We start from the raw sequence: 24230 nt of genomic DNA on the forward strand, positions 1-24230 counted from the left end.
CTCGCAGATGGATGCTGGACGGTGTGGAAATCGACCTGAGCGCCGAGCACAAACACTACGCATTGTCGGAAGGCAACCTGGTCATCAGCGAGCCCGTTAAAAACCTGCATGAGGGGAGGTACTCCTGCTTGGCCAGCAACACGTTCGGAGCCGTCGTCAGTCGGGAGGTGTCGGTCCAGTTTGGATGTAAGTTTTGCTTGAAATGGGTCAAATAAAATCTCTTGACATACATGGTGTTTTGTTTTGTTTTTTAATTCATTGTTTCTCAGATTTGGACCTTTTCTCGTCGGAGGAAAGAGAGTCTGTGTATGTCAAAGAAGGACAGGGGGCAGTTCTTCTCTGTGCTCCTCCGCCACATCATCCAGGTGAGCAGGATGAAGGACGATTATTAAAACCCATTTGCTCCCAATAATGTGTAAATACGTTTTTTTTTCAATGTCTTAAGTGTCCCAAAGACGTATTTATACGTTTTTTTTTTGTTTTTTTTTTTGTTTGTTTTTTTTTTTTATCCTAAAGCATACAGAAGGCTTTGATGCAGCCTCTCAACTGCAAAGAATGGTTGCAGAAATGGAAGTTATTACACAAACGGCCAGCAGGTGGCAGCAGAGCAAAGATCAACCAGGGCCATCTAGAAAAAATGCTAAATTGCTTACAATTTTAAATAGATTTGTGAAAACTGATGAAACTTAGCTCTCTCCTAATGCTAAAAAGGTGAGCTGTGATTGGTCGTTTCCTGAGCACTGAGCAACTGTGATGTCATCTCCAGTCGACAGCAGGTCGCAAAATGGCTGCCTCCTGAGATGGATAAAAATGGATGGATTTTGCTTCATAACTCATATTCCACAATTGTAATATTAATCGGAATGTCATGTTTAGTCTAGTGAGGTCACATATGACATATTATTGTCAAGAAATGTTTAAGGTTGACTTCCACTTTAAGTAGTAATCAGGTTTAGATCTTTTACTGCAATTTTTGGACCACATTTGCATCATTCCATTTATGCAACCTGCATAATGTATTCCAAAGTTTGCTTTCACTTGATTTAATTTTCTGCCGCTTCATATTTGCAACTGAATTGATATATTTAGTCTGATCCCCATGCTTTCATATTCATGCAGAATCATCACCACCAGACATCTCTCTATTATCCCACCCCACGCCAGGAGAATTAAACGATTTTAATCTGAAAGGTCAATAAATGAATCATAAATCCTTCTCCGCGTCACATAAATGTGCCATTTTTTTTTCTGTATTTGCACCTATTCAGACGGCTCACGCTGAGCTAATGTTGCATTCAGAGCCTCGGCTATTTCCAGAGCGGTTGCTAAGCATCCGAGACAGTGATTGACAGGCGGGTGTTTTGCGTCTGTGCAGCCGACCTGTCGTTCCGATGGATCCTCAACGAGTTCCCCACTTTCATCCCGCTGGACAAAAGGCGCTTCGTCTCGCAGATCACGGGCAACCTTTACATCTCCAAAGTGGAGGCCTCGGACAGCGGCAACTACTCGTGCATCGCGTCCAGCTCCTCCATCTCCAAGAGCGTCTTCTCCAACTACATCCCGCTGGTTCCCCTCAGCGAACGTCGGTTAACTCGCTTGCATCCGATCGGTTTCCCCGCAGCTGCACGGATGAATTCATGTTCCGTTTCTTCACGTCGCAGGTCCAATCCGGAAGTATCCGGCTGACCTCAACGTCAAGTTCCCAGACACGACCACTCTGGCGGGGCATAACATCACTTTGGAATGCTTTGCTTTGGGAAAGTAAGTTGGAGATAAAGAAAAAACTGTTGTCAAGATACTCACATAATATGGTGATTTTGTTTTATTTGTTCATTTTTTCCTTTGGGACTCGAAAAGAAAAAGGGCTAACGGGGTGAATTCTAATACGGAAGGCCATTTCACTGCAGAGCATGAAACTGGGTGGATTAATCATAACTGTGTGTAAAAAAAAGTGTCAACGACCCATGCTAGAAATTAAACATTCATTGAAAAAGAATAGAAAAACAAACCTAAAATGCTGATGAACCTCCAATATACATTTTCCACAAAATATGGGTATTGGCTACCCCAAAAAACTCATTTTTTTTTTTTTTTTATGTATTTGAATATTAGGGGGGGAAAAAACAAAAAACAAATCCGCAAATGATGCCAAAGTATTAGGGGGTTCACTGTAGAGGAAACATGTAAAATAAATAAATAAATAAATAAATGGCATAAAAACGTTGCTCATCCCTGATCTACCCCATCTTATTTGTGCTTTTATTGTAATTCTAGTTACATTGAGACTGAGAGCTTTTTCTAATAATAGTTTGGTTGTTCTTATTTATTGTTGCTAATTTCAATCCAAACTGTCTCCACATGTGCTAGTCTGTCGTGTATTAATGTCTGCCTGTTGGCTGAAGTTTTTTTTCTCTCTCCCCCAATCCATAGTGTGCTCCCTTTACATGAGATCAGTATGGGGTTGTTATTGTTTTTTTTCTCTCCGTTTTATTTTAATCTGCGAAAACGGGACACTGTATAAGGTGACCCGGTGGACTTGTATTCCACTGGTGGCCATTGTTTTTCTCTGACAAGTTGTGTCTGTTCCATTTAGTCATACAATGACAATAAAATTATCCTGATTCTGATTCCCAGTGTTTGTCTCTGTCTTTGTCCAGCCCCGTCCCAGAGATCCGCTGGAAGAAGTTGAACGGAGAGCTGCCCCCCAACCATGAAGTGCGTATGGCGGGGGCTCACCTACACCTGTACAATGTGCGGCCGCAAGACGGCGGCTCATATCAGTGCGAGGCCGTCAACTCCAAGGGAAAGGATTACCACAGCGCACATTTGTATGTGGAAGGTACGTCGGGGTTCACTTCTTTTCTTGCTGCCCTCAGTCTCCACTTGAATAAAGTCTGCATACAAACTAAACGCACACACTAATATTAACTAACAATGTTGCTATGCGTTAGCATTCTGCAGCCTCCATTTTGTTTTCACTGCCTTCAGCTTGTCCCCAATTGAAAAACTCACATGCTAATGTTAGCTTACTCAGTTCCTGTGCCCTAACTCAGGAGGCTAATATTAAGGCTCTCTTTGAAAGAGATTTCTCTCCAAAAGTAAACACACATGGTAATGTTAGCTAACCGTGTCGTGTGCCTTACCATTCTACGATCTCCATTTTGTTGCCAGCATCTGTCTTCTTTCTGTGTTTAGCTTGTCCTCAATTAAGAAACCCACATGCTAATGTTAGCTTACTCAGTTCCTGTGCCGTATCTCAGGAGGCCAAAACAAAGGCACTCTTTGAAAGAGATTTCTCTCCAAAAGTAAACACACATGGTAATGTTAGCTAACCGTGTCGTGTGCCTTACCATTCTACGATCTCCATTTTGTTGCCAGCATCTGTCTTCTTTCTGTGTTTAGCTTGTCCTCAATTAAGAAACCCACATGCTAATGTTAGCTTACTCAGTTCCTGTGCCGTATCTCAGGAGGCCAAAACAAAGGCACTCTTTGAAAGAGATTTCTCTCCAAAAGTAAACACACATGGTAATGTTAGCTAACCGTGTCTTGTGCCTTACCATTCTACAATCTCCATTTTGTTGCCAGCATCTGTTTTCTTTCTGTGTTTAGCTTGTCCTCAATTAAGAAACTCACATGCTAATGCTAGCTTACTCAGTTCCTGTGCCGTATCTCAGGAGGCTAAACCGAAGGCACTCTTTGAAAGAGATTTCTCTCCAAAAGTAAACACACATGGTAATGTTAGCTAACTTTGTTGTGTGCCTTAGCGTTCTACTTTCTCCATTTTGTTGACAGCATCAGCTTGTCTCTAAATAAGAAACTGACATGCTAATGTTAGCTTACCTTCTTGCTATGTTAAGGCTCTCCTTGAAAAAGATTTATCTCAAAAAATAAACACACATGGTAATGCGTGCTTACGCTGTTGTTTTGTCAAAAGCCCAACACCTTAAACTCATCTGTATTTCCATCCATCCATCCATTTTCTTGACCGCTTATTCCTCACAAGGGTCGCGGGGGCTGCTGGCGCCTATCTCAGCTGGCACTGGGCAGTAGGCGGGGGACACCCTGGACTGGTTGCCAACCAATCACAGGGCACATCTGTATTTCCTTTCCAGCTTTTCCTGAGTGGGTGGAGCACATCAGCAACGCAGAGCCAGACCTCGGCAGCGCCTACGCCATGTCCTGCCTGGCCAGCGGCAAACCCAAACCACGCATCCGCTGGCTGAAGAATGGCGAGCCGGTAATGTTCAATGTCACGCTTCGCTCGGGTATTTAGCCAGCGCATTGTAGCTTCTGCAGTCCAGCCCTCACTGACAGACAGCTGGCACCTCGACAGCTTGTTATGTCAAGAGATATTTTTCCTGTTATTTTTGTAGCTCTTGCCAGAGTAAACAATTAATAGGAAGAAGAAAAAAAAGCAGTGACAGCAGAGCGGGGGTGTTAAAATATGCATCTGATACATTAATGATAGCCTCTCCCAATCAAACGAGCATCCCCTCTTATGCATGTCAACATCCGACAGTTTGATTTGCGGCCCTCTGCGCACTAATGCAATTTGGACCCATTTAAATGTTACTTGATTACTCCTCCTCATTGTGCTCAGTTGGACAGGGAGATGACGTTCAGCAGCCTGACGTTTGAAGACTCCGGGATGTACCAGTGCATCGCTGAGAATCCCCACGGAGTCATCTTTGCTAACGCGGAACTGCGTGTGTTTGGTGAGTCCCGAATGCAGTTTGTAATATTAACATCTCATTTCAAACTAAGGCTGGATTTCCACTTCAGATCCAAGTGCCCAATTCAAATTTATTGCATGTGTAGTTGTCCTTCAGTTCACTGAACGGTTCTAGGTGTTTACAGACAGGTGCTTCATTTTACTGTATTTGCAGATTGGTATCATCAGTCACTAACAAAGTTTGAATGAACACAATATCAGTTCCAAGATCTGGACAAAATACGATGTCGCATACAGTTTTCTATTAAGCACACAAAAATGCAAAGACCAAAAAGACGGATTTATACGTTTTTTTTTTTTGGGGGGGGGGGGGGGGGGGGGGGGTTATGCTAGAGCATACAGAAGGCTTTGATGCAGCCTCTCAACTGCAAAGAACGGTTGCAGAAATGGTAGTTATTACACAAACGGCCAGCAGGTGGCAGCAGAGCAAAGGAGATCAACCAGGGTCATCTAGAAAAATAAGCTAAATTACTTTTAAATAGATTTGTGAAAATTTATGAAACTTAGCTCTCTTCTAATGCTAATTGCTGCAAAACAGAAACAGATAGAAACATACTTTTTTTTCTGATGAAAGAAGAGACTTTAATCTTTCTTTTGGTAGGTTCCATGCTTTTGTAGCAATTGAACACAATATTCTGTGGGCCTTGCAAAATCAGTCAAAATCCAGTAAAACAGCCGGGAGCGAACGGAATTGCCGATTCACGTAGTCTCCCGAGTAATGCGGCGCGCATATTGTGGACTTTTGATGACGTAGAGGTCAGATATATGCAACCTGGCCGTTCAGATTGCGGTCGCATTGCAAAAATTCGAATACGTATCCGATCTAGGACCACATATGAACATGACCCAGGTCGGATATGAAAAAATCGGAATTGAGACGTTCAGACTGACATGAAAAAGCCAGATATAGGTCTTATTTGGGCAAAAAAATTCGATCTGGGCTGCCTTTGCCTGCAGTGCGAACGTAGCCAAAAAATGCATTTGTGTCGTGGCCTCAAGGAGCAGATTTGACCCCCCCTGACGGGTCGATACTGGCCCGCGCCGGCCGTATGTTTGACACCCCGGGTTAGCCTATTTGTACCCTGTGACCAGTCTAGGGCGTTCCCTGCCTCTTGCCGAAAGTCAGCTGGGAGAATCACCGACTCAGCCATGAACCCTAATGAGGTTAAGCGTTGGAGAATATGGACGGATGCTGGGAAGCCATGGCTTCAACCTGAATATAAAATGTATCGTTAATGCATACTTTTTCCATCAATAATCCATATTCTTTCCTCTCCTGTTCCAGACTGCGCTCCCACCTTCGAACACAACCCGGTCAATCATGTCCTCGCGCCGAGAAACGGCCGAGTGGTGATCCAGTGTCGACCCAAAGCCGCCCCCAAGCCCAAAATCTCGTGGAGCAAGGACACCGAGCTGCTGTCCAATTCCAGCAGGTGAGCGACAATCCGCCATAAAATGTCCTTGACACCCCCAAACGTTCGGTTCACCCCGCTTCTATCTGGGTTAAAATACCACATGGGATGTGTCGTACCGTAATGTGCCATTTGAGGGATCGAAATAAGCTGCGGATTCTCTAATTCTGAACGGCATGGCATGTTGTTGATGTGCTGTTCCTGACGTTAAGCTCGTCTTGACGGGTAAACCCCTCTCTGACAAAACAAGCCTAATCTGGGGGGGCTGGGAGACCCCCGACCTTCTTCCCCACCCCCACGGAGGGATTCAAACGCGGGAGGAGCGGCGGTCAAATTACTATGCAGCATATGCCCCTTAATCGCCTCGATGGCGTGGATGCTGTTTTCCATGCATGAGGTTGAAATATGCAAAGAAAAAAGGGAATCCGACGTCTCTTTTCTTTTTTGCCTTCAGCTCACTTTCACCCTCACGCGCTCCATTTTCAAACTTTATTTGAGAAGCATCACATATTCTAAGCATTTTTTTTCGTCATCCACACATGGAGTAATACACAGTGGACTTTTAACCTCGTCGTATGCATGTTTTATTCAGCATTCAAACCAGCGACGGCCTTCAGTACACTTAATCCACCCCTATTTGAACAGTTAAAAAAAAAAAAAAACATAAATAATTTAGCGCACAATACATCATCTGAAGCAGTTCTGAATCAATATTTATCTAATAACATGACAAAAACATGAAAATATTGGCTAAAAAATAAAACATCCTGCCCTTCAAAGATGCGAAATATTAAAAGTATTTATGTTGGCGCTAATTGTATTTTTAATGTACTTCACATTTCCAATGAAATCTCAAAGTGCAAAAAAAGAGAAAAAAAATATTCCAAAAAACAGAGCACCAACTTCTGCTTTTAAGATTCATTTTTTGGGGAACCTCTGAACTCCAAATGACTTGTTGCAAACCACTGACCTGTGTATATGACTGGATAGCCGATAGTTCATACACGCCAGTGCAAGCCGTTGAAGTCACAGGGCGGCCATCTTGTTACTCCCACGTCACGAGCAGACTACTGTATAAACTATGCGGTATACGTACAGATGAGTCATATACAGCTCGTAGGCAGTTAGTAGGCCGGAGGCGGGGTGGGGGGTTTGTGCCGGGGTGGTCACTATTATTTTTAACAAGGGAAAAAAAAATAAAAAAAATAAAAAATAAAATAAAATAAAATAAAAAAATAATAATTTTCCCTGTATTTTGGAATGTTTTTTTTTTCCGTTTTTTTTTATTTTTTATTTTTTTAATAATGTGATTCCCCCTGTTTTTCAGAGTATTCCCCCCCCCAAAATCTTTTTTTTTTTTATGACAGAAAAAAATATTCAGTAAAACAGAAAAAAAAATAAAATAAAAAAAAATACTGAAAAAAACAACAACAAAGCTCCCAAAAAAATTTGTCATAAAAACAGGAGATTTTTTTTGCAAGTGAATGCAATACGCTTCCGTAATCAAGTACTATTTTCCCTTTTAAAACATGCGACAGAAAAGAGGCGATACAACAGTTTTGCATTACAAGCATGGTCACTGAAGGAATTCAACTCCTATCTCAAGGCACTACTTGAATTTCGGTTGTGCCAGCAGAGAAGGCCTGACTGGCACACCTTGATGCTCTCCCGCTTCTATCTGTTCAGGATGTTCATCTGGGAGGACGGCAGCTTGGAGATCCTCAACGTGACTCGCACGGACGAGGGCACGTACACCTGCTTTGCCCACAACGACCGGGGCAAGGCCAACAGCACGGGCTCGCTCACGCTAACCGGTACGGTAAATAAACACGCTTCTTCCTTGCTGCTATCTGCCGCGCAGTTTGACCGATGTTGGCCTTGGCTGGGAAATCATCACTCTTGTGCTGTCTGACTCTGACCTTCACATGTCGGCTAATGTTAAATAATGACACTTGGGGGAGATACTTTTACAGGGTGGAGACATAGGAATATATCTCATGTGATATAAGCACCATTGTGTTCTATTTAAAGTGATTAACTTGAATGTCAAGTAATTGTAAAGCAACTGTGGATGCAATGTAAGCTGTCAACTGGTTGGGCTTGAGAATCCATAAGCAGCTCTTTTCTGCCCCCCTGTGGACAACTGCAGGTACTAGCTTAGTCCATCTATTTTTTTTTCTCCCCCGTTTAGCACTCCACATGCAGGAAGTACAATTTACATTGTACATGTATGATTGAATCTGAATTTTTAAGCTAGATACACACGCACATCTAAATAAATCATATTTTTTAATCTCTTGAGGTGATGAATATGATAATGAATATGAATACAGATTCCACAAAGATCACCTTGGCCCCCTCCAACGCTGACGTCAAAGTTGGGGAAAACGCCTGGATGCAGTGCGGCGCGTCACACGACACCACCTTGGACATCACCTTCATCTGGTCGCTGGACGGCCGAGTCATTGACGTCGATAAGGACAGCCAACATTACGAACGCACCCCGGTAAGAGGCGATGAAAGATTTCCGCTGAATTGGAAGTCCCCCGGTCTAAACTGTGCATTTTATGCAGGCTAATAAAAGAGCAGTTTCTGATAGCAAACATTGATTCGAACCTAATCGCTCCCTCTGCGGCGTGCTGGTCAGCGCGGTGGACACTTGCCACACACCACATTGGAATTGGATGGGTTTTACTTAATGCTGGGGTTTTTTTCCGCTCATAAAATGTGGTCCACTTTGATTTAATATGGTTTAGAAAGTATTCATAACAGTATTTGACTCTCCGAAATGAGTTTAGCATGCTCATTAACCCTTGAAATGATTGTGTTTTAGCTTTCGTTTTGCCCCACTGATTGAGCAATGTTATGATTCACTTTGTATTTGAATAATTCCAATTAAAAAATATAATAATAATAATGACAAAAATGATCATTTCATAAGATACAAGTTTAATTTTTAACGTTAATAAAACCATAAAAATGTCATTTGGAGATGATGACCAAAAAGGCTTCTCAGGCTGCCACCGGTCATCTCGCCAGTAAGTGTATGCGTAACAGTGGGGTGGATCTCACCAGTAGATGTGATGAGGTCATTGTTTGGACGCCTTCTCTTGCGCATCACTTGTCGGACTGCCTTTTGTTATCTTGCCAGCAAGTGTATGCGTAACAGCGGGCTGGATCTCGCCAGTGAGTGTGTACGTCCCCACTGACAAAGTGACACAATCAGAGATTGACTACTTCAAAATATTTAAATCAAAGATTCACCTCTTTACGAGTCATTGAAGTTCAACAATTTTTTTTTTTTTTTGCAGAACGGAAGCTCAGAGGGTGAGCTGATGATCAAGAATGCGCAGTTGAAGCACGCCGGAATTTACACCTGCACGGCACAGACGACCGTGGACAATGTGACCACCTCCGCCAGCTTGGTTGTAAGAGGTGAGACGTACAATTACTAGTACTACGTAGTGGTAAAGTTTGATAGTATCTCCCTGAGCTACAATCTATAAGTGAGCTATTTAAACAATTTATTTGGTCAAAAACTTTATTATGTCCTTTGCCATATACGTTTAGGTTATGGATGTGCAACTAAAATGATCTGATCTCACCATCTAGTGGTGAATAGTCATATTACAACTTCAAGCTATAGAGTGGGGGATAGCGAACAGGCCTGCCCACAGAAATCCACAAAAATCCACATGTAATTGACACCCATTGGAATGCATTGTGAAAAATTATATATTGTATAATAAATAATATAGTTATGTATTTTTCACGAAGAAAAACGGAGTTCTCACCACCTAAAAAAAAAAGAAGAAGAAGAAGAAACAAAAATAAAGAAAAAAAAATTCAATATTAATTTTGGGGAAAAAAAAATCCACAGACGGTGCTGAGCGTGAGTGTATGGGGGTCCACTATAATAGAGAATACATGTTTTATAATTTCCTTCCCACCCCCAAAAAAATTCTCAAAATTGTTTATTTTTTTTATATAAAAAAATAGGTTAAATTCTAAAAAAAATATATATATATATATTAAAAAAAAATTTTTTTAGAATCTTTTCTTAATATAAAAATCTTTAAAATGAATTTTCTTTGGGAAAAAAAAAAGAAAATAAAAAAAATAAATTAAAATGATACTATTTTTTAGATATATATATAAAAAATTGTTTATTATGGGAGGCAATTTTTTATTTACCAAGTGGAAACTGGTGGACGCAAGAACCTGGGGCAACTAGCCCCTAAATCGAGTATGGTTAACTGGTGGCCAGATAAATAAAATAGACGATTTTTATATAGAATCTTTTTTTTTTCCCCCATTCAAATAAAAACTGTCTCCCATAATAAACACATATGCTAATAGTTAGCCCCCTCCATTGCTGTGCCTTATGAACGTTTGATGCTATAATGTCATACTCCACAGTGTCCACTTTACTCTAATGCTCTGATTTCTACTCAAATAAAATTTGTCTCACAAAATAAGCATACATGCTAACGTTAGCTTATCTTAGTGCTGCACAATGACACCCTGCTGTCTCCACTTTGCTGTCGGGGTTCATTTTCATGCTGTCAATGTTCTCCTCTTGAATTAAAAAAAAAAAAAAAGCCTCATTAGGTAAATACAGGAGGACCTCGTTCTCCTCCATTGTTGTTTGCTAGTCTTGTTCAGCTGATGTTTTATAAGTTTAGCGTAGCATAAGCACCACAATAACATTCTGTTCCTGATGATCGCTGATCGTCATCACCATGTACCCAATGGTGAGTGACAACTGACCTCACGGCCCCCCTCCGCTTTCCAAATAACGAACAAAGGCAACACTTCTTTCACAGCACGGCGATGTAGAGTCACACAGGTGGACGAGCACGGCCAACGACTGTGAGCTTCCCCAAACGCAGGCCGTGACTAATGGAGACCTTAAAATGTCAGCAGCCTGACTGCAGAGAGGTGGTGTTGAAAGGAGAGACATTTATTGTGTCAGGATTAGGTCCAGGAAGAACGCTTATAATAGTACGTTATTGTACGCTGGGATGACAGTTGCTTTCTAAACAATCCCCTTTTTATCGCCACGCTGGACGTCCGTGACGTGGCAGTATTGTACAAATATGTCAAAAAGAAGACTTAATCTCTGATGAAACTGCTGCAGATCTTTGACGCCACCATTCAGCCCTGTCCAAAATCGCCTTAGTCATCTCGGTTCACGTTGGTGAGTGTATTAGAGAGGCTGCGGGTTTGGAGTGGGGGCAGATCCCGACGTGCTCGTAGCTTTGCTATCAGGGAATATTATTATTATTATTTTTTATGATGTTCCAGTGGAAGAAATGAGAAATGAGTTGGTCAGATCATTGGGCTTGTGTCAGGGTTTCCAATCCAAGTCTTTACTGATGGCTTGCGTTTAACTTGAAGGAACTTTTAGAAACAAACAAACGACAAATCAGTCGCCATGGTAATCAAGGTTCCCATGGGTTGAAATGTTCTTAAAAATGGATAAAGGGCTTTAACAGTGCTGGAAATTGATAATCATTTCATCCAGTCTGACTGTTGAAGAAATCATTTAAAACATATGCACATGCTAAATTGTGTATGAGGATCGGCTTTCTAATATAGTGATTTTTTTTTTTTTTGGTAGTTTATTTTTTTTTTTAGTCTGTGATAATGCTATTTCTTTCAACATATTAAAGTTGGAAAATATTGACACAAGCGAACAAGCGATAGCATTTTTGTATTCATTCAATTTCTACTGCATATAGCCCCCTTTGTATTGTAATGCTTAATATGATTAAATAAATGCATGCAATTATAATGCATATTTCAGTATGGGCGATGGTGACCAAGAAAATAAAATCTCGTGTTTTTTTTGTGTTTTTTTTTAATTATTTTTTAGCATGATAAAGGGGCGAATACGATTTATTTGAATAATAATAATAATAATTTTAAATAATAAATCATAAATAAACTCAACAAACGTTTATTTAAAAGTTTCATTTATTTAAAAAAAATCCTGTGAAAAAATCTTAGTAATCCAATGTACCAGAAGATAAGAAGTAATTTGCTGCTATCTAAAAAGTGATTCTCATGATTTAATCATATCATGGAGAGTACATATTAATAAAAATTTCAATAAATGTGTCAGAATTGGGCAAAAGGCTTATTTTTCATCTCCAGTCCTGAGGCAGCTCATAACCACGTGACCCTAAAAAGAAATAAAAATAAAATACATAATAACAATACATTCACAAAAATAAAAGGGATCAACAACTAAACAAACACACAGAAACATGAGAAGATTGAAAAGGCAAGATGCCAGCAGGGCAGCAAGAGCACATCTTGATAGTGTTGACATTTCCGATTTTAAATGTAATATACGTTTAGATTTCTGATTGTTCGCTAAAACTTTGTACTGTATTCATCTCCATACTGTAGCGTGCTGTCCTTTTTCCATCTCCAAAGTGCACCCATTTGACATTGGAGTAGGTGTGTGAAACGTGTTCTCTCTTCCAAAGCCAACCAGCAACACGAACTCACCCCCCTCTCTCCCGTTCAACGCAGGACCCCCCGGCGCCCCGGCGGGGGTGCGAGTGACGGCCAAAAGCGACAAGAACGCAACGCTGCAGTGGAGCCGCGGAGCAGACAACCACAGCCCCATCTCCAAATACACCATCCAGTACAGGGACGCCTTCTCGCCGGCCGTGTGGAGGAACGCCACCACATGTGAGAACTCCAAATAAACAGCGGCTACCTCTCGTGTTCGTCCCACCGCTTTGTAATGACAAGCTATGAAGTGATCCTACACGGTGCTCGGCGTAAAAAATGACACCTTGGAAAGATGGTTTACAAAAATTGACGGTCTTTATTCTTATGAAAGGGATAGTATTGCACTAAAGTAGGCCACAGAGATGCTGCGTGTAATTTGAAGGCAACATTTTTGTTTGGACTGTTATTGGTAGGGCTGTGTATCAATTCTAATTTGCTGGATTGATTCGATGTCGATTCACAAGAGTTCAGTTCGATTCGATTTCGATTATTCCTGATTCAATTCGTTTCACTTCAATATGATATTGATTAATTATGGAACATCAATTCTTCTTAACTCATTCACTCCCAGCCATTTTCACAGAAACAATCCCGTTCGCTCCCGGCTGTTTTACTGGATTTTGACTGATTTTGCAAGGCTCACAGAATATTGTGTTCTGTTGCTATAAATGCATGGAACCTATCAAAGGAAAGATTAAAGTCTCTTCCTTCATCAGGAAAAAAAAGTATGTTTCTATCTCTTTCCGTTTTGCAGCAATTAGCATTAGAAGAGAGCTAAGTTTCATCAGTTTTCACAAATCTATTTAAAATTGTAAGTAATTTAGCTTTTTTTTTCTCTTTGGCCCTGGTTGATCTCCTTTGCTCTGCTGCCACCTGCTGGCCATTTCTGTAATAACTACCATTTCTGCAACCGTTCTTTGCAGTTGAGAGGCAATCTGTATGCTCTAGCATAAAAAAACAAAACAAAAAACGTATAAATAAGTCTTTGGGACACTTAACACATAAAAAAAAAACATATTTACACGTTATTCGGAGCAAATGAGTTAATGAATATCAAAGGCATGATAAAAAAAAAAAACCCAACAACTCCACAAACATTAAATTCCAAATTAAAATGTGCGGAGGCAATAACTGGTTAAATGATTTTGTTTATGAATGCTTTAAAAACATGGAACCTCCCAAAAAAAAAGATTAGAGTCTCTTCTTTCATCAGGGGAAAAAAGTGTATTTGTATCATTAGCATTAGAATATAGCTGTTTCATCAATAGTCACAAACCTGTTGAAAACACTGGCAAAAAGATATTGTCGCAACAAGTTCCTGGCTGATCTCTTATACTCTGTTGCCACCTACTGGACGTTTTTTTTGTAATAACTACCATTGTTTTAAGTGACCTCTTCAGGTCAGAAACTGTATCAAAGCCTTCTGTATACTCTAGCATAAAAAAATAAAATGAAATAATAAAACGTATAAATACGTCTTTGGGAGTGAAGGACAAAGTATTCTAAACGTATTTATACATTTTGGGTTTGAATGAGTTAAAATTCTATTTTCTTATGAATTTATGCGAAAAAGAGATGAATATTAAAATAATCGATTCATGGTTTTATGACTCGATATCAGGCTTGAAAAGGAAAATCAATTCAATATCAGTTATTGGACATATTTAGCACCAGAAACAATGATCCAGTCCATCACTTTTTGTTTAAAATATTTCAGCAGATTATTTATCTTTGTCAGAATGACCATCAACCATCAATTTCCAGCAGCCCTAAAATGTCAACTTTGTCTTTGTAGCTCCACCAGACATCGAAGGGAACGCAGAGACGGCCACCGTGGTGTACCTGGTCCCCTGGACCGAGTACGAGTTCCGGGTGATCGCCACCAACACGCTGGGCACGGGTGCCCCGAGCATCCCCTCTCGCAAAGAGAAAACCCTCGCATCGAGTGAGTTCATGTGAATGAGTCACGGGGAAAAAAAGGTCATGGAATGGAAAGACAGTATTTCAGTCCAGCTTTCCGTGCTGACTTTCATTTGTGTTTTTTTTTACTGTCTTGAATAACTGTTTGGTTATGATGAGTATCGCAGTAAATACAAGTCAGCAGGAAAGGGCCTTTGTGCTGACCTCCTTCACAAGTGACCACACAAACGTCCACAAATGAGCACTTTGAGGAAAGCGTGTTCTGAATTTCAAGCATACAAATGAATATCACAGACCTTCTTTTAACAAAAAATAATAATAAATCAACGATGAAGGTGTTGCACTTGGCACAGGCGGAGATATCGAGAAGGATGTCGTGGTTAGCTAGTTACGGCCTGCGCGGGTTGGAGTGATTTGCGTGCATTCCTCCAACATCGGCTCAGGATTTTTTTCGCTCTCTCGTCGTAGGTCCTGTGGTGGCGCCGTCGGATGTGGGCGGAGGCGGCGGGACCAACAGGGAGCTGACCATCACGTGGACGGTACCTTTGGACTTTTCCACTGTGGAGATTGAGGTCACAAGTTTAGTTGTGAAAGTTTAGTTTGTGAGGAAAGAGCAGAAAGAATAAAAATGATGATTTGTTTAAATCTGGGCAAAATTGATGGAATTATGATGATTTGAAGTACCCTGCCTGGGGAAGTTTTCAAATGTAAGTTTTTGAGAAAGTGTTTTTTCGAAATCTGCAACACCTTAGTTACCTTACCTTTAACTTATAGCAACCTAGACATATTTAGTATGTATGGAAATAACATTTTTCATATGCAGTTTAAAAAAAAAAATATTTGTTTAGATTATTATTTATCTTTCATAATATATTTCAGAACAAAGATAACTGGAACAGGGTCCAGTTTACCCACTACTAGCCAATGACCAATTACTGGCTTGGCAGTTTAACTCATTCAAACCCAAAGACGTCTAAATACGTTTTTAATACCTTCATTCCCCAAAACGTATTTATACGTTTTATTTTTGTCTTGCCTTTTTACATTTTTTTTAATGCAGGAGCATACAGAAGGTTTTGATGCAGCTTCTGACATGAAGAGGTGGCTTAAAGTAATGGTAGTTAACAGCCAGCAGGTGGCAGCAGAGTATAGGATATCAGCCAGGGCCATGTTGCAACAAGCTCTTTTTGACAGTGTTTTCGCCAGGAATGTAAATTTTTCAAATTTGTTGAAAAACAAAATATATTGTCTTCAATGGGAAAAAAAAATGTTTTTATTTACAGAAATATTTGTAAGAGTTGTAATTTTAATACCATGAAGATTGAAGGATCGTTCCTATTGTATTGTTTTTTTCCCCCACTGCTTGATGCCATTGCCATGCTGCCATTACTGTCTTCACCAGCCCGTCCAGGAGCAGTACTACTACGGGCCGTACTTTGGCTACATCGTGGCCTTCAAACCCCGATCTGGCGTGGAGTGGACTCAGGTGACCGTGTCGGACCCCCAGGCCAGGCGCTACGTGCACAAAGATCCGTCCATCGCTCCCGCCACCGAGTTCATCGTGAAAATCCAAGCGTACAACAGCAAAGGGGAGGGACCCTACAGTCTGCCGGAGAGCATTTATTCCGCGCAAGATGGTGAGCATCCGCCACTGTGATGTCAGAGTGAGGTCACGGGTCGGTGCCTTCAATCTGTCATCTACTCCCCGCGAAGTTCTCATGCGTAGATGTGTGGAATGTTAATACCCTCTTGAAAGTGAGCCCCATCTTCTGCCCTCGCCTTTTGTTGGGGGGTGGGGGGGGGGGGATTAGCAACATATGTGTACCTTGAACGGTTATTAACCTCCACTGACAGACTGTGGAGATAACCACCAACAGTCAGGTTGCCGCGGCAACCGAGGCACTATCATTCAAAGGGTTTTTCCTGGCTCAAATTGAGGCAGAGGTGGTTTCACCCCGACTATGATGGGTGACTGCCGATACCAGGTATCAGGTATCGGTGCTAATACCTTATTTTAAGGTGTCAGTACTCATGGCGGTGACCGATACCAGCGATGGGAATTCCAGGTCCAGAAAGTGAAAACCCTGCCACAGTTTGGCTTTAGCTACAGGTGCTTGTACTCAACTGGCAGGTAAACGAGGTCATTGCGAAAAGCAGGATCAGGGACTAGAAAATAGAAATTATATGAATACAAAGTTGCCTTTAATTTTTTTTTTTTTGCCATTTTTTAACTACAGTCAGTAACTCATTCAATGCCAAAAATGTGTAAAAACGTTTTTAAATACTTTGTCCTTCTCTCCCAAAAACGTGTTTACACGTTTATTTTATTTTATTTTTTTATGCAAGAGCATGCAGAAGGCTTTGATGCAGCTTCTGACATGAAGAGGTGGCTTAAAGTAGTGTTAGTTATTTAAAAAAAAAAAAACGGCCAGCACGTGGCAGCAGAGTATATGAATATTGATGAAACTGAGTTATATTCTAATGCTAATTGCTGCAAAACGGAAATATATACAAATATACTTTTTTTTTTTTCCTGGTGAAAGAAGAGACTCTAATCTGTCTTGTGTCTAATCTGTGTTTTTATGACTTTGGCGATGGCTGGAGCGCGCCACCTCTTCCTCCCAACCAGGAAATGGGCGTGTGCAACGGTTGCTCCATGATCTGTTTCTTTTTTTTTTTTTTTTTTGCTTGGTACATTAAAGTTTAAAAAGAAAAAAAACTCATGGAATCAGGTGGAGGCGGCCGCCTCTGAATTTTGGACACAGGAATATCCCTGCAAACAAACCAAATCATATTTTACTGAAACTGAGGAAAATCCTGAAAAATGTACGTGGACAATTCGACTCGTGTGAGTGTAACTCTTTCAACTTCAAAATTAACCCACTCACACGGATGTGTTTTGTTCTAGTGCCCACAGATGCCCCTGGAAGCATTGACGGGAAAGCGCTTTCTGCCACCGAAGCTGTCGTCTGGTGGTTCCCCATCTCGCAGAGCAACATTGACGGTTACCAGGTCAGTATATGAACATTACACACATGAATGTGATCCGAGCATCCACCGTAGAAATATTTGCCACTTTTGTCCCAGGTGAAGTATTGGAGAAAAAAGGAGGACAGCGAAGGCGGGGCCAACAGAGTGGTGGTGTCCAGTAGGGAAAACCACACCAGAGTGGACGGAATGAAGCCCGACTCACTTTACCTCATCGAGATCCGGGGCTATAACTCTGCAGGTTACGGGCCGGCCAGCGAGCGCCTCGAGATCCACACCAAGAAACCACGTAAGTTGTCTATGACGAGGATGAAGATGATATTGTATACAGTGACGCCTACATGCTATGTTATGTATATTTGTGGTTTGCATTTATAATGTAACCTATCCATTAGGATTTACACAATCAGGATTTTTGGGCTGATCAAGTTCAGGAAAAAAAAAGACAATTAATTCAATTAGAAGACGGAGAAATATATCTATTTGAAAAAAAACATGGAGGCCTTTAAAATTCTATTTTCTCATGAATTTATGGATTTTTTTTTTTTTATCTAATCTATCGATGGTTTTATGAATCAATATCGGGCTATGAAAAGGATAATCGATTTGATTAATCGATTTTTTTTAAACCCAGCCCTATCACTCGCCCATCACTACTTGAGCTCATAGGAAAGTAGTACTTGATGTCTGAATATGTCCGAGAAAGACATTTTAACTGTTCTCAGGAGGTGTTATAATCTGAGGTTGGATCCCAAAACGCAGACGCAAATAAGATTTTGACTATTTATTCACATAACATCGAGAGGCGTAGAACAACTTGACTAAACGAGAAACAATGAGAATGCATCGAGAATCACGAGATGCCAAGCCCTACTGGGTTGTGGAGATGCACAGAGGAAGCGAGGTAATAATCCGACAAACCCACACTTCTCGGTTTGCCTTAAATAGACAGTCAATTGATCGGATTGGCTGTGGCTAGACATGTGGGCAACAGGACTGACATGGAATTATCTGTTTGGCTGTTGACCAAGTAAAGGGATTAACGATTCTTGACATCACATAGCTCCTGACACCGTATTTCTCCTTAACCAATCTTTTTCGTTTCCTCAGCTCCCGGTCAAGCTCCTCGAATCATCGGTAAAAAGATGAAGGGCAAGTCGGTAAACGTTGCCTGGGAACACGTGGAGACGCTGGCGAGCGAGGCGCCAGTCGACGGTTACAAAGTGAGTGCACAAAGTCGTCAAACGAAAATCTCACCAAACGGAACGCTGACATCGCCAAAAAGTCGCGACAAATGAGAAAGAATGGACTTATCGAAAGCACGTGAACAAAAGACTGCTGAATTTTTATTCAAACTAAAGATAACTCTGGTCAACAGAAAACCCGAATCGTGAAAAGAGCGAAAGAATTGGCGGCGCTTGAGAGACAACAACGGAAACTCACAACATCAATAATTACTAAAAACTGGAGTTGTAAATGATTACTTGCTGACATTGCCAAGGCTAACTCTTGTTTATACACCTGCATTGATAACATGTATTGCTGTTCCCATTTGAATCTAAATATTGTCTGGCTCTAATTCCGTTTGGACATTTGTTGTAACAGTCAAGGCTACATGATAAAGCTGTATTGTGGCTACAATGAATCTGCTGTGAATACGCAAAATGGGGGTTGGTGGTCTGGTTCCTGGAACGCGGTTGCCGTGGGCCGCTCTGCTGGGTGAGCTAGGCTGGGTAGCGCTCAGGACTCAGGAGTCATCAAGAACTACAAGTGCTAGCAACAGTGGTGTGGTGAGCTGACCAGAATCGAGGCAAAAATTGCTTGAAAGCAATGGGCCGAATGCAAGCTTGCCTTGGCTGCTCGCCTGGCGGGGTGGGCCTGCTGGTGGCGGCTGGGAACCCACTCATCAGTTCCAAATGACTGGGACTAGTCACAATCTACACACGGACATTCAAGATGAACTGAGCGGGCAGTGTTTGGGATAGTATGGGATGGATAACGATAAGAATCGATGACTATTCTAAATAATGTATATGACTGATGCGTTATGGGTCGATGGGGACAGGTCTCGAATAAGCCTCGGCTTCTATCCGTCAGCCCTTCTTTCGGATGTCAATGTTGCAAATGATGTGATGTGATTGATGTAAGCCGTAATGTGTCCGAAAGGAAAAAAAATGAATCAACCAAACCAAACTGGCTCCCATTCGCAAACCTTCATTTTCATTTTGGTGTTGCAGGTGCTGTACAGGCCGCAGGGCCAACTCACAGGCACGCTGTACATGACCAACCGGCGGCACATCGAACTCCCCCTCTACGAAAACGAGACCTACGTGGTGGAGGTCCGAGCGTATACCGAGGGTGGCGACGGGGCCGTGGCACAAATCTTCATCATGGGTAACGTAACCAGGAAGTATTTCCGTTTCCTTTCCTTTTTATTGTGACCCTTCACTGCCGCCCAACCGTTTGCACGCAAAGCGTTCAAAGTTGGCGGGAGGCTTTCGTTCATCACTGTGAGAGAGTTCCCATACTCCAGAATGGGATTGTCACTCTAGATTTTATAGCTAACATCAGAGGCTTCCATTTGAAATTTTACACTTCGTAACCAAAGCCCTGACTCCTGACTCAATTTCTTCTGATGCTGATAAGTGGACTGGCCAAATGATGGCTTAAGCCCATGTAATTGATCTTGATTAGAGATGGAATCCCCTCCTGTGGTGCTCTTATCATCTGGTCCAGACGCACCTGGCAGACACATTTCACAGGGACGGGGGGGGGATTCAAATTCACCCTCTTGACAAATGCAAGGCACGAAAGATGATCCACACATGAACCCCCAATATACTGTCGTGTTTAGTTTTGGATGAAAGCTCTTGCGTTTCAAGAATTTATTCTGGATTTCAACTGCTAGCTAGTTTTCTCAAACATTGCATATGCCTGCATAGCAGTGTATAATGCAACGTAACAGAAGATACAAACGTAACAGAACCAACTTTACGAAGCTGAACGTAGCATAACAATGTTTTGAAAAAGGGAGCCTAACATTTCATAATTTAACACAATGTAGGAAAGCTTAGTGTAAAATAGCGTTACGTAAGATAGCATAACAATATGTGACATCATGTAACATAATTAACTTAACATATAAACTAAATTGCAAGGCAATGTAATATTAACTATACCCGTGCAATATAACACATTATAACAGTATAACATAATGTAACATAATGTAACTCGAAACTACATATATACTGTAGCATAAGTAACAAAACGAAATGTAATATAATGTACAATATAACTCATTTGCTCCCAAAAACGTATAAATAAGTTTTATTTTTAAAGGGATATATTACTTATTTAGCCATTTTTGGCAGTCAAACATGAATATTTTGCCTATAATAAATTTTATATTTTCATTATTTTTCATGTACAATTAGTACCTTTTTTGCAACTTGCTGTTGCCTGAAAATGACATCACAAGGGCTCAGGTAACCAATCACAGGTCAGCTTTTCAATGTCACATGACCAAACCTAGAAAACAGGTCAGCTGTGATTGGTTACCTGAGCCCTTGTGATGTCATTTTCCATCGACAGCAAGTTACAAAATGTGTTTTTAAAGGTACCAATTGTACGTGAAAAATAATTAAAGTATCAAATTAATTACAGACAAAATATTAACTTTTTATTGCTATAATGGGCCACATAAGTGAACTATCCCTTTAAATGTTTTAAGTGTCCCAAAGACGTATACACCATCATGACACGGTAGAATGCAATATAATGTAAAATAACATAATGTAACTCGTAACAACATAACACAGTATACAGTGTAACATAATGTGAGCAAAATGCGACCCAATAAATATAATGTATGTAACAACATAAATGAACATAATCTAATGTCAACTAATAAAACAATGCAACACATCATAACAGAACGTAATGTAGCATAATACTGACATCATGTAACGTAACAAAACACACCGTAAAATAATACAACGAAACAGTTATGGCAACATGACAGAACACAATAAAATGCAAAACAATTGACTACTGACTGTATTGCACAACATAACACACATAATGCATAACATAATGTAGCTTGAAACTACATATATTCTGTAACAAAGTCATATGATGTAACAAAATTCAATATAATATAGCACAATATAATGTAGCATAACACTACACACCATAATGGCATGAATGCCTCCATTTGTAATGTAACGTAACGTAAAGGAAGATAATGTAACATAACATAACGTAAAGGAAGGTAACATAACATAACAATGTAGAGGAAGGTAACATAACACAACGTAAAGTAACGTAACGTGACATAACATAACGTAAAGGAACGTAACATAACGTAACGTAAAGGAATGTAACATAACATAATGTAACGTAATGTAACATAACATAACGTAAAGGAATGTAACGTAACATACCATAACGTAAAGGAACGTAACATAACATAACGTAAACAAACGTAACATAACATAACGTAAATGAACGTAACATAACTTAACGTAAAGGAACGTAACATAACATAACATAACATAACGTAAAGGAACGTAACATAACATAACGTAAACAAACGTAACATAACATAACGTAAACGAACGTAACATAACTTAACGTAAAGGAACGTAACATAACATAACATAACCTAAAGGAACGTAACATAACATAACGTACAAAAACGTAACATAACATAACGTAAACGAACGGAACATAACTTAACGTAAAGGAACGTAACATAACATAACATAACATAACATAAAGGAACATAACATAACATAACATAACGTAAAGGAATGTAACATAACATAACGTAATGTAACGTAACGTAAAGGAACGTAACATAACATAACATAATGTAAAGGAACCTAACAATGTAATGTCGCACATGACATGCTGTAACATAATTGTTAGGGGTAACTGAACTAAATTGATGAGCTGTAACGCCTTATCAACTTAACATGCTGTAACGCCAAACAACACGAATAACTAAAAACATTTCTACTGTACCATTTTGTTACATTAGTTTTCCATATGTCACGTTTCCATGTGTTTGTGTCTCAGGAGGAAGCGTGACGGCCGCCCGTCCTCTCAGCACACTCGGCCTGCTCCTGGTGGCCCTTCTCTGCCTGAACCTCTGAATGTAGCGACATCTTTGTCTTCACCTCCATCACGTGAAGGACACTCTTTTACGCTTTGATCGCCTGGAAGGACTTTTTGGGGACTCTTTCCACAAACGTTCGGTTCCACTCATTCCAACTCTTCCCCTTTTTTTCCGGAAGATTCTCGTGGGAATAGACGCAAACACAATGGAAACGGGCATCCCTTATTTATCCACAAAAAGCCTCTTTTGGAGGAGTATCGAAGGAGCTCTGTCAACTTTTTTGAAATATGCCTTATGTAAATGTCTGCACTTATCTTTCACAATAACATCTTTCAAAACACTTGGACTTTTTTTTTTTTTTTTTTTTTGATACAAACAAAATAATCCACAATCATCGGTGAAGGATAAGTGCACGTGTTTACGAGTATCTATATACGGTACATGTCTTTCTTTACCTGCACTTCGGTTCCATGTTGGCGTTTGTTTACATACTAAAAGTGAAGCAGAGCATCAGCTATGTGGATACAGTCAAAGCAAAGCCCAACTATTGGCCACCGTCACTCAGAAAAGACCTTAACGTGTTCAAGTCGAGACCGTATTTCCTTGTGTAGTGGTTTTAGTAACAGGCATTCTATTAAGGGTTATAAGCATTTACTAGGAGGAAGGCTTTAATTGTACAAATTAACTTGTAGAACGATAATGTATATATTTCAAATAATTACACATAATAATATAAATATTATTTATTAGATTAAATAGATCTCATATTTAATTTTTCACCCCCAAATCCAGTTTGGCTCATTTAGTGCCATTGACGGCTATAGACGTCAAAAATATGGGCTGGCAGTGAATGAGTTATTTTGGAGACTAGGCGGTGGAAGGCATTTATTTTGGGTGCTGTGCTTATTTGTTCAAGTGGACGACGAACCCGGTGACCTATTAAGGAACAGTTTCGATGAGTTACGGCTACTACATGAGGAAATACGGTGCATTAATAAATTGTATGCTGCCAACTTTTACAGTAATTTGGCATGAATGGGCTCCCAATGCACAAAAGTAAGGCTTTTTTTGTTTCTTCAATTTGTACTTGTGTAGGTGTATCGACCATCTACGTTTGTCTTTCAAGTGTACTTAGGGTTGCACAAAATGCTCTGATCTTTGAAGGATTCAGCTAAAAATGTACGCACGTGAACGATGCACGCCACCGAAGCGTGTGAAGCGAGCGCTCGGCCACGAGCAGGGGGGGCTTGTCAACACGCTGACACTGCCAAACAAACTGTTTGCTGTAACATTACCAACCGGGGAAGCACAAAAGCAGATGCTTGGATTTGGAAGCGGGAGAGAGGACGTTATTATCGACACAGGAAAAGTCATCGTGCGTCCTGGCATGTGACTCGGAGCGACTTGAATTTATGACGCTCGGCGCTTCGAAGGATTTGTTTTGGATGAGAGCCGCTCTCGCTTTGCAGGCCGCGTTGTCACAGATTAGCAGTTTGAGCGACTTTTGAGTCGATATCTCGTGTAGCTCGTC

At 40.6% G+C, this 24230-nt stretch overlaps 1 protein-coding gene across 2 annotated transcripts in view; it reads left to right on the forward strand.

Annotated features, from left to right (window-relative positions):
- The window catches only part of cntn1a (contactin 1a), a 72427-nt gene extending 49360 nt beyond the window's left edge, over window positions 1–23067 (forward strand). For both annotated transcript variants that reach the window (XM_077517327.1, XM_077517328.1), the window contains exons 5-24: window positions 8–186; window positions 270–365; window positions 1376–1582; window positions 1662–1761; window positions 2658–2839; window positions 4113–4237; window positions 4601–4715; window positions 6018–6165; window positions 7831–7958; window positions 8478–8650; window positions 9456–9579; window positions 12688–12849; window positions 14468–14617; window positions 15061–15131; window positions 15995–16229; window positions 17501–17604; window positions 17680–17869; window positions 18691–18803; window positions 19818–19974; window positions 22660–23067. In XM_077517327.1, coding sequence (XP_077373453.1) covers window positions 8–186; window positions 270–365; window positions 1376–1582; window positions 1662–1761; window positions 2658–2839; window positions 4113–4237; window positions 4601–4715; window positions 6018–6165; window positions 7831–7958; window positions 8478–8650; window positions 9456–9579; window positions 12688–12849; window positions 14468–14617; window positions 15061–15131; window positions 15995–16229; window positions 17501–17604; window positions 17680–17869; window positions 18691–18803; window positions 19818–19974; window positions 22660–22736 — 2836 coding nt within the window. In that variant the 3' untranslated portion in view covers window positions 22737–23067. The remainder of the gene's footprint in view (window positions 1–7; window positions 187–269; window positions 366–1375; window positions 1583–1661; window positions 1762–2657; window positions 2840–4112; window positions 4238–4600; window positions 4716–6017; window positions 6166–7830; window positions 7959–8477; window positions 8651–9455; window positions 9580–12687; window positions 12850–14467; window positions 14618–15060; window positions 15132–15994; window positions 16230–17500; window positions 17605–17679; window positions 17870–18690; window positions 18804–19817; window positions 19975–22659) is intronic.
- The last annotated feature ends 1163 nt before the right edge of the window (window positions 23068–24230 follow it).

This window comes from Festucalex cinctus, chromosome 3 (assembly GCF_051991245.1).
Source record: "Festucalex cinctus isolate MCC-2025b chromosome 3, RoL_Fcin_1.0, whole genome shotgun sequence".
Lineage (NCBI taxonomy): Eukaryota > Metazoa > Chordata > Actinopteri > Syngnathiformes > Syngnathidae > Festucalex > Festucalex cinctus.